Here is a 10,613-nt window from a genome sequence, read left to right on the forward strand (position 1 = left end):
TTTATGTAAGTTATGTCATTAATATAGAACTATAAATAACAGATACAAAACCCCAAGATAACATCATGCAGAGCAGCTTTTCAAGACATAAGTGCCATTTATTGAAGTGATTAAAACCACTTTAATCTCGAAACCACAGACTTAAAAAAAAAAGAGGAAAATAAACAACGTTTTGAGTTTGGCTGGTACTAGGCCTTAGATAGGAACTATATCAGGTTTGTGTGATGGTTTACTACCTCTCCTTTACATCTCCATTCTTTTGTTTATAAACACAAACAAAATACACCTTTGCATGAGGCATATGTGTTAACAAGGACCCCCTTCATATAAAATATAGAGAATTTATCCTCCAAGAAATGTAAAAATTATGTTTGCAAGCCCCAACTTTCATTCATGAGACAACAGGACAATGTGACCATGTAAAAAGTTTATTTGATTAGAACAAATCCTCTAGATACAGTGGTTAAACAAAAATACCATTTGGCAGTACATTTATTTCCTAAGTCAGTAATAAAATTGCAGCCTAATTATAAAGGCACAAGGCACAGGCAAGGCATTGATGTCCAGTAGAACTGGCAAGAGAAACACCTCCCTCCTACCTTCTTTAAAAAACACTTGTTTCATTTGCTGACAGTGATATTAAAAACAATAAAGGCATAAATTGGAAGCAATCATGATATAAAAATCTGATCTGGATCTCAGAAGCCCTCAGAACCAGCAGAACATGCTGAAACTGTCAGTCACACTGTCAGCTCACATTTTTCTCTTCTTCACTATTACACACACCATGCTTGCTGCCATTTCACTTGCTTAAAATTAGCAGAAAAAATCTCAGGATGAAGGAAGGAAAAAGCAGGCTAGTATTAAAGTGTTATAAAAGATACCTGCCTACTGTATTTTGTATGAGAGCACTACACACTGCCCATGGAAAGGCCTCTTGAACACCCCTTTGCCTTCCTGCGCAGTGTAACTGCCTGTGTGCGGCCTGGCCGCTCTCTGACCCCCAGCACAGCTGTGGCTTGGCCCCGCACACTAATTCGCTTTCACATCATAGTACATGCGCAGAACTCTTCTCACAGTCTCCACGTATTTATCATCAGGAACAGGTTTCCTCTGGCTTCCTGGCTGTAGGAATTTCTTGATTGTGGGGATGCTGCTTATCCTTGCTTTAAATGCCTAAAAGGCAAACAGTAAGTATGTCGTATTTAAAGAACAGAAAGTAACACAAGAAAAGAAAATTTTACTGATTTGTGTAACATCCTTTAACAAGTGGTACATGGAGACTAGACAGGGAATACAGTTCTAGCAGTGGATAGATTTTACTCCCCCTCACGTCAACTCTGTTATGTTCCACAGTAATAAATCAGCCCTCTTGGGATAAAGTGGAAACAGTTATCTGTGATTTCTGATGTGTATATTACTCAAATCAGTTCTTATGATCCAGAAAATATCTTCTGCTTAAAGGTATCACAGAACTGGTGAGGAGAGGAAAAAAATGGAGGGTGCATTTCTTCAGATGTGTACAGGGTTTACTCTAGAAAATAACAGATTCTCTAGATGAAATATATTACAAGGCTCTTCGTAAAGCAAGAAGAATGAGACTACAATGAGAAGGTGACAAATGTTTCATGGAATTATCCACACATAACATACTTTGAAATATCATTTATCACATTTACAGACATATGAGCATATTGTTAGTGCAAGGTACCTGTAACTGAGGAAAGCCTGAGAGCACATCTGACTTCTTCTCTTCTACCATTAAAATGGCTTCAAGAAGATGAACATCTGCCCAGCTAAAACTGTTACCAACAAGAAAGTCATGGTCTTTCAAAACCTAGAAATGTCATAGATGAAAATGTTCAGATCTGGACAGCCAGCTGGGGTTCATGTTTCCAAAACTCACAGGCACACCTTCTCTGACCTTACTGTCTCCTTTTCACCCTTCTGTCCCATGCAGTTACTAGGTGGGGGGATGTGGGCCTAGTGCCTGCAATCACTTTTCATTCTGCAGCTGTAATCTATGATCCCAGGGTTTTCCTTACCCATTGTTCCTTCCTATAGCCCTATGTAACCCTGTGTACTGGACTACAAGGTTAGATACCTCCTTGGTATTCATACCTTTCAAGTCTAATAAATCTTGAATTTTTCTGTATGCAGTTACAGCTTCAGTGGAAAAATAGAGAATGTAAGACGCGATCAGCCTAAAACACTGGGGCTAAGATTTAACAAGTGGAATCTAGGGCAGAATGCACTCTGACAGCCACTACAGGAGATATGGCAAAGTGAAAAACTGTCTTCTTTTTAGTCTTTAAAATAGAGAAGCAGCTATTCCCGCCAGATCGTCCTGTCTGTGTATCTTAATTATCAGTGAGAGTATCTCTTGAGTCCCATCTCTCGAAGTATCAAACTTAGAAAAAGTATCGAGTTAGAAAAACACCAAGATTCCAGTATGGTTTAATCAGCAGGCTTAAGTAGATTCCAGTGTGGCTGGAAGACAGCAGTGATAGCTGTGTATTGCTGCTGAAGTGTTAAACAAAGATGACAATTAGCACTGCTTTTGCAGTGTGAACTGAGGTGAGTTGACCCTGGCTGGACACCACCTGTCCCCCAAAGCTGCTCTACTGCTCCCCTCCTCAGCTGGGCATGAGAGAGAAAACATACCAAAAGGCCCCAATTTGTCTCATACTGCTCTGACCTCCTTCTCCTCTCACTAGCCTGCAGACAGTATTATGTCCTGCTTTAAAGTACTGAACTGACACTTTTGTTTCTTCTGCCTTTGGTAAAATACCCAGTTTCCCATTGCTATCCCCCCAGAAAAATGTAAGAAAATAACCCTCTTACACACCTTTTCATATACTGGGAAATATCTGCTTGTTGCCTTTTGAACAATAAAAGCACGTTGTTTCTCTTTATCCTCAGCTGATAAGAAAGGGAACATCAAAATGAAGCCCATAAGGTCATCGGTTCCTCCAACATACATATCAATCCTTGAAACCAAAACACAGAAAATAAGAAGGCACCTCTACAAGAAGAATTTTATTAGATTCGTGTTATGAGAGTAAAAATTAAAATTCCCATTCCCCTCATGAAAATTATTTTTTCAATTAAAAAAAGTATGTTACAGTCTGAGTCTCACTTGTATTTGTGGTGGTGTTGGCCCTTTACTTGCTTCATTGGGCAGGATTAAGCAGGATTGTACAGAGGTTAAAAAAGAGTAAATTTGGTGTTACAGATCACTTCAGAATCACCAAAGAAATACATCTACATGCTCCAGCCTAAATCTAAAACTCAATGGAAGAGAATTCTGCTTGAAGGAGAAGGTATATATGGAATGCAACCTACAGGAAATGATGGTTGGTAACAACACAAAGAAGCTACACGCTATGACTGAGGTTCGTCTGAATACTTATTATTTTTTGTTACTTGCCAGAACCTGCTTCAGCCAATTCTTCCAATCATTTGCACCATGTAATAGCAGGTTACTGTAAAGTTGCTGCTTTACTAGCTGACCTTCAGTTTTCCTTCATTTGAAAACCAATAGGAAGTGGACATTTAAAATGCTACATATTGAAGTAGCGCAATCACATTTTTTCTTCACAGTCACATCATCAAGACCTGGCTTTAATTTCACATGAAACCAATAGTTTTTCAATAGCTTTTAGCTGTTGTCTCCCCAGCTCCTGAGACCTAAACAACAGGCTTTTTTCAGTGCAGTGGAACATCACGCGCTCACAGATAATGTGAATGACAGATCTTATTTTGCAGCCAAAAGTTAAAAACTGTTTCTTTCCCAAGTTTTCTGTTTACCAAAGTAGTTCAGCATTTACATAGTTGTCACTTCTCGAATATTTGTGTCAGGCTGTATTAATCTTTCACTAAAGCACAGTAAACCCCTGACTCAAATATTTTTATGTAAAAATGTTAGAAGAAATCAATTGTCTTGCATCTAACTGTGGCCTCTCAGGCTCACTGCAAGTTTTGTGTCACTGAGGCACACAGATGATTCTCTGTGTGTGCAAGTATGCAATTAATTCTAGATAGATCTGAGCTACTGTAATAAATTCAAGAACTGTTACATACAGGGCTCTTTCCTTCAGGTCCTTCCCGTAGAGGTTGTACTTTGCTGCTATGTAGCTGAGGATGGCTCTGGTTTGCACCATCCTCATCCCATCTATCTCCACCATGGGCACTTGCTGAAACAGCAAGGATCCATCTAAAGGGAAAGACACGCATTACTCAACTGATTTAGTAACTCCATGTCAGATTTCTTGCTGTCTTCAGAAGATTTGAACTTTTATGGTAAGCTTGCTGTGGGCAGTCATTGTATTAAACTGGAGTTCTTCCATGCATACAATAAATTACAGTGGTGCAGATGAATTAAACTGCAGAAACAATTACTGTGGATTAACATCTTTTCTTTAAAAAAATTTAACTGAATTTGCAGTCAGGTCTGGGTACAGCAGCTTTTATACTGAAATTAAATTACAGTGGAGACAATCATGCTAAATGTATCAGCTGAGTAAAAAGTGTCTAATTCTAAATAATGTAAAAAATACTGTTCCATTATTTGAATCCTATTTGAAGCAAATGTCAGATTCACAAATTTCTGCCTTATGGTGAGTATTTAAAAGCTAAATCAGGACATTCAATGAAATTTTAGGATATATTTTTTCAAGTTAGTCGAGCCCAGGGTAAGTTTGTGGGACCAGGTGGGACAGATAGACAAATGGAGAACAAAAGAATCCAGAGCTGAGAAACCCTCCATGTTGGAAAGACATTAAATTTTCAATTGCATCTGTCTGCACAGGAAAAAAATTAGCCTCTGCAGCTGCTTACACTTCTCATCTTTACTGTGGGGAAAAGAAAGTCCCACACAGTCTTCAAAGACTTCATACATCTTCTCTAATTAAAGTCTGGTCGCACTTTCCTTGAGACTCCATGTGGACTCACCTTGCAGGAGCTTCTCATATTGCTCTCGGGTTTCCAAAAACTCTTCTTCAAACTGACCAAAGAGAGTGAGGAAGGAGAAGTAAGCATCTTTTCACATTTCTAGAAAAGATAAACTTTTAAAGCACCACAAAAGGAAGAGATTATACATTATGGTTCCTTCTATTCCAGATATGGCTCTAAGGGAGAAAATACCAAGGACAGAAGTGCTGGTAAAATCTCTTGTGACTGTCATATTTGATAAATGCTGCTGAAGGCAACCCTAGCAGAAGAACAGGCAACAAGAACTGCAGTGAGGATGGTTTGTTTGGTATTGAACAGGCAATCCAGTGTGAAACAATCAACAGTACAGTCTAAGCTGTCCTTAAGATGGTCTGGAATGTGGAAAAAAAGCTCTGCTGTGAGATATTTGGATTTGGGAGCTAGACAGGAACAAATTCTTAGGAAGTTAAAGCTTTTACAAAATAATGTAATAGTTGTAAGCTCTGCAGGAAGTTTAGTACAGAAGCATGTTTAGGACACCTAAAGATGAATTACTCACAAGATGAGAAACAAAAAGATACAGAATTGCCTGTGATCAGAATGATGTAGTTAAAGAGAAGAGTTCAAGATTAAGACACCAAAGTTAGACATTTAAATGTATGTGTCTGCATGCTATGGTCAATGCAGAACATGGAGACTAGAAAATTATTGATGTTACCAATCCCTAGATGCCTAGCTCAGTCAGCCTCTCTCATAATAGCTGTGCCACTTATGTTAATAACTAAGACTTGCTATATTAGGTAAACCCCAGAAGATTAGGCCTACTAATACACTGCCACTGTTTAACCATAGCAAGTGTGATCACAGTCTAAAACTCAAAACCCAGGTTTCTGCTGATAAGAAGCTGGGAAAAGAATATCCCAAGGAAAAATGTAGTAACTGGTACCCATCAACAGCTTTTTTTTAATTTGAAAAAAAAAAAACAACCAAAAATAAAGAGAAGAGAGAGGGACTTAAAACATAGGAACAAACAATGCAGGGAAGCATCCAGCTGTGTCTTCTGTAAGGCCTTTACACAAAGACTGGTGGTCTTTTTGAAAAACTTGTATTCCTCAGCTTAGTACAGGAGTAACTGTATGCTCTGTAACAGCTTACTGTATAAAAGAGGACACTCAAGGCAACTACTAGTCCCTTCTGTCCTCAAACTGAATTATCAGTTTATAACCAAGACAGATAGCAAATGAATAAGTAAACTATATGCCATCAAAAAATATTTTCAAGTGGTGTCTTGCTTCTCTGTTTTACCCAAATATTTTTTGTCCTGCTCTGAGATTTCTAATTTCCCTACACTAGTCAGTTTACTCACTTTGTCCTGTTAAGCTTCACCTAAATGATGCAAGCAAGACACAATATATTTTGTGCTACAGCTTACTGTGGAGGATGCAGCCAGTGGAGCGAAAAACAAAATAAAAATCTCTGTGTGAGCATCCAACTGAAAACAGAAAGACTAGACAAAGTACATTCAATTGCTGTTTTACTTGGGACAGACAACACTTGTCAGGCCAGGAACACATCTATCAGCTCCGCAGCTTTGGGTAAGTAAACTGCTTAATTAATGCTTACACATTCTTATGTTAAGCAAGAAACTAGTTTACTGTGTTGCTGCTCAGAAGACACTGAAGCCATGCTTTTGTGTGCCTAAAGTAAGAGTATTTAATTACACTGAATAGCCAATGCTCATTTACTACTTTGTCTTGGGATAGCTTTTCTTTTCTGCTAATAATCTGTGATCTGCCACAAAGGCAAGCTTACCGATGTGCAGCTAAGAGTTAAAAACACTAAAACAAACCTCGACCCCGGCTGCAGCTAACAACCAACGAATCGACTCCATCTTGCCTCTTCCATTGAAGTAGTAAAGTTTTGGTTTTCCAGACATGACTTCAAACTTCCTGTTGCCTAAAAGAGTTATAAAATATAATCAGTTAATAATTATAAGAAAATCTTGTGGCAGGTGGAATAATGGTTCACAGGTCACTCACACAACAAAAATTTAAGTTAATTTTTGGCAAAATATTTCAGCAGAGTTTCAGTCTAAAATGATTTGGTTTGACTGCTGCACAGTCAATTCAGACTATTTCATAGACTTTTCATCCTCCTGAAATTCAGGAAAAGTAAGTATCAAGTTGCTAAGTAGGAGATAACTGAAAAACATTAAAAGCCACCACTAAGAAAATCCTTAAAACTTTTAGGAAATATAAGTTTTAGCACTAGAGTTACACAATCACCACTGAAAGCCAAGTCTTGATCAAAGAGGAGAAGGGGCAGCACACAGGTTTTCCAAAACTAGCAGTCCTTGTAACAAAGAATGCTAAAAGTATCTATTAATTCTACACATGCTTAGGGGAGTATGGGACTGTATTTTCAAGCCTCTAACTTTTCTTTCTAGCAGTGGTGATGCAGGGTGAGTATGCAATCTGGAATCAGTAGAAGAATGGCCTGTTTCTTCAGTAATAATCCAGATTAAAATAGAGAGATTCAGTGTTGCACTACTGATCCTTCTGCGGGTCGCGTTTCTTTCTATTAATAAACCCTGTTACTAAGCAAAACTTTACAGACTTCTCAGTTGATCAAATCCACCGTGCTTTGCAAGCAGCATTTTAGTTTCTTTAATGTCTTCATAAATGAGGCTATTAACTGTTATTTTTTAAATAGACTAGTGTTTAGGTCTCAGCAGGAATTAGATTCCATTGTAGAGCCATAAGCCAAGAGAGCAATCAAATGTTACCATACTGGCATTCCATGTGCAGCACTCCATAACAGCAAGTCCTTGCTGCAACTGAGAGCTCTTTTTCCTCTAGGGAGATTTCTTGTCACTTCAATCCACAGTTCAAGCAACACTGGAAAAGAGCTGGCATGCTAACAATAAACTGCAGTTTCCAGTGTTCCAAGAGCTCCTTTATAAGCAGAGGGGAAAAAAAGCCTTCAGCATGCAGGAGGTGCATGTGATCTGCTTGTTAGCCAACAGGCGAGAAAAATATGAGATTGCATCACACCATGGGAATTCAAACAAACCAGGCTATTTGGCCCACGTCTGTTTAGGGGCCTTCAACTGCTCTTAGGTAAGTCACCGGGAACAAAAACATTGCCAAGTAGTATCTATACTCCTAATAAATATAGTGGTTCATGAGAAACTGACAAAAAGACTGAAGTATCAGGGTGAATTACGTGAAATAATAGAATTAAACAGGAGCTGCTTGTAATACAGCTAAATTCACGAAAGTAGAAAAAAAGCCAAAGGCGATTTTTAACTTGTAGTTTAAAAAAATTAAATAAACAGAAGAGTCACTTTTCTTCAGTGCACCCTCCTGAGACCTCCTCCTAGCACGCCAGCAGGCCGGTCACAGGACATAAGCAAGTCACACATCAGCGAAGTAAAGGCAAATGGATGGTAGAGGCACAGGGGGTGCTTGTCATGTAAACACCGGGGCATCAACAAGCTTTGGAAAGAACTGTAGCATTCTGGTTCCTAGGACTGAGCCTGCCCTGCAAAACTGGAAGAGAAAGTCCAACTTGTGAACTGAAATCAGATGAAAAGAGCACTCTGGGGATGGGCAAAGCACTTCTCCCTTCCCCGCTCTTCTCACTACAAGGAGGGAAAGCGACAATTTGCAGCCAGGAGCCACAATCGCAGGTAGATTGCTGCCCATTCTCAGCCTTGCTCAACAGCAAAAGGGACTTGGGGAAGAAAGGATCTGAATTTACTCCCTTATGATTTATGAAGGCCATCTGGGCTAACAGGGGGAACAAGGGAACGTAAATACCAGTGCAAGAAGCAATTACTCCCACACTAGCTACGGACCAGAAGGACATCGGTGAAGAGGCCCAGGGGACCAGCGGTTCCTGGCATGTCTCGCGGATTCAAGATTCCAGGGCCCGATTTTCCCTGCCTGCTTTCAGCCCCCGTCAGTCCACAGCGGCCGCTGTTCCACCCCGCACCACGGAACACCAACCCGGGCACATCCCTGCTTAGGTGCGACAGGCGGCACCTCCGGGCCATCGGCTTCCCCTCTTCACTGGGGACAAGCTCTGGGCACACACGAGATGAACAGCGGTCCGTGTTGTTACATGGGGAGCCATCGCGCTCTGTGACCGGGACCCGACCCACGGGTCGGGCACCGAGTGCCAACCTGAGCCGGGCACAGGCCCTTCGCCCCCCGCATCACCGGAGTCAAGCGAGCCAAGGGTTCCGGGGGGCGGGGGATCGGGGGAAGAGAACTCCCAGCCCCACATTACTGACACACAGGACTAGAGCAGCGACCACACGCGAACGCGTCCCCCGAGCCCGCAAGGCACCCACCTGTCCCCTCCGCAGCCGCCCGCGCCGCCCCCGCCCAGCACCGCCTCACGGCCACGAGGCAACCGGGAGCCAATTGGAAGCCAGTAATCTGCATATTTCGCAAAGGCCTCTAGAAAGAACTATAATCCTCAATAAATCGTTAAAACTTTTTTACGAGTCTATTTCGGAAGGCTTTTTCGCTGCATAGCGCTGATTTCAGGGGTTATGTCAAAGAATTTTCAGCCGCAGTGGCAAACCGTGAGTTGAAGATGATTCGAAGTATTGAGCTATAAATTTCGCTGCGCTATTTCAACATTTCTGGATGTGAGGGCGATCTGGCTGCGACATCTGTCACCCCATTGATCGCCAGGGTTGATTCGGCTGATCTGGCTGGCTAGGCGGGTGTCCCCTTCCTCCCTCAACGCTCCATGTGCGTCCCTCCCGAAGCTGCGCGCTCGGTCGAAGAGGACGACCTCCCCGATAGAGACGGTACCGTTCATCGGTCAAGGGTATACGGTAGCTGCGCTCCCCTGCTAGAACCTCCAAACAAGCTCAAGGTCCATTTGTAGGAGAACGTAGGGTAGTCAAGCTTCCAAGACTGCAGACACATCCAAGTGAGGCGCTGCATGGGGCAGTTTGCCATTGTTTTGTGCCGCCAAACCCCTTTATCTAACTCTCAGAAAATTGCTCATAATCCCTACTTTCACTGCAGTGTGAACACATTCAGATTTTTTTTAATTTCAGTTCAGCACTTCTCCAACTTCAATTCCCCAGTCACCTCTGAATCCATGAGCTCCTCACATTACACACATCAGTTAAAATGAGCATCCTTGCTCTTCTAAATGCAATAGGTTCTTCACCTATTCAATTGATTTGCAGCCCACCTAAAGAGCTTACAGAAGGACTGGACTTGTAAATTATCAACAGCAGTCAGCTTCTACTGCCTTGAAAGCCAAACAGAGCAGAATGGAAAAGAGCAGAATAGAGTAGAATAGAGTGGAATAGAGTGGAATAGACTAGACTAGAATAAATTTCCCTTGGAAGGGACCCACAACGATCTAGTCTGTCTGTCCTTCCAAGGTGTTACTCATATTCTGTTTTAATGCAGCCTTGCAGGTAGCTTCTGAGGAGCTGACATCCGAGGACTAAGCAATTAGCTTTACATGGAGCTCAAAGGATATTGCAGAAATTACATGCACTCAAACCGTGTGGCCAGTGAACTTGCAGTGCCCCTCAGAGAAGGCACCATAGGGAAGGTTTATTAAAAAAAAAAAAACAATCAACACACAACTTAAAAACCAAACAAACAAAAGGCAAACTGAAGTGCCTTTATTAAAAACTGATT

At 41.2% G+C, this 10,613-nt stretch overlaps 1 protein-coding gene across 2 annotated transcripts; it reads right to left on the reverse strand.

Moving 5' to 3' along the window:
* Positions 1-407: 407 nt before the first annotated feature.
* On the reverse strand, positions 408-9,398 carry LOC113973654 (glutathione S-transferase 3-like). 2 transcript variants are annotated; one of them, XM_027696045.1, is made up of 8 exons: positions 9,290-9,398; positions 7,366-7,437; positions 6,782-6,888; positions 4,954-5,005; positions 4,084-4,216; positions 2,849-2,990; positions 1,712-1,837; positions 408-1,176 (listed from the first exon to the last, which is right to left on the reverse strand). In XM_027696045.1, exons 1-8 carry the CDS (start codon positions 9,381-9,383, stop codon positions 1,033-1,035), a joined length of 870 nt encoding a protein of 289 aa, XP_027551846.1. In that variant the 5' UTR covers positions 9,384-9,398; the 3' UTR covers positions 408-1,032. The 2 variants fall into 2 exon arrangements, with proteins under 2 accessions (XP_027551846.1, XP_027551847.1); XM_027696046.1 differs by lacking the exon at positions 7,366-7,437.
* Between the last annotated feature and the right edge of the window lie 1,215 nt (positions 9,399-10,613).

The sequence above is a fragment of the Neopelma chrysocephalum genome, unplaced genomic scaffold (assembly GCF_003984885.1).
Source record: "Neopelma chrysocephalum unplaced genomic scaffold, ASM398488v2 Primary Assembly neopelma1_104, whole genome shotgun sequence".
Taxonomy (NCBI): Eukaryota; Metazoa; Chordata; class Aves; order Passeriformes; family Pipridae; genus Neopelma; species Neopelma chrysocephalum.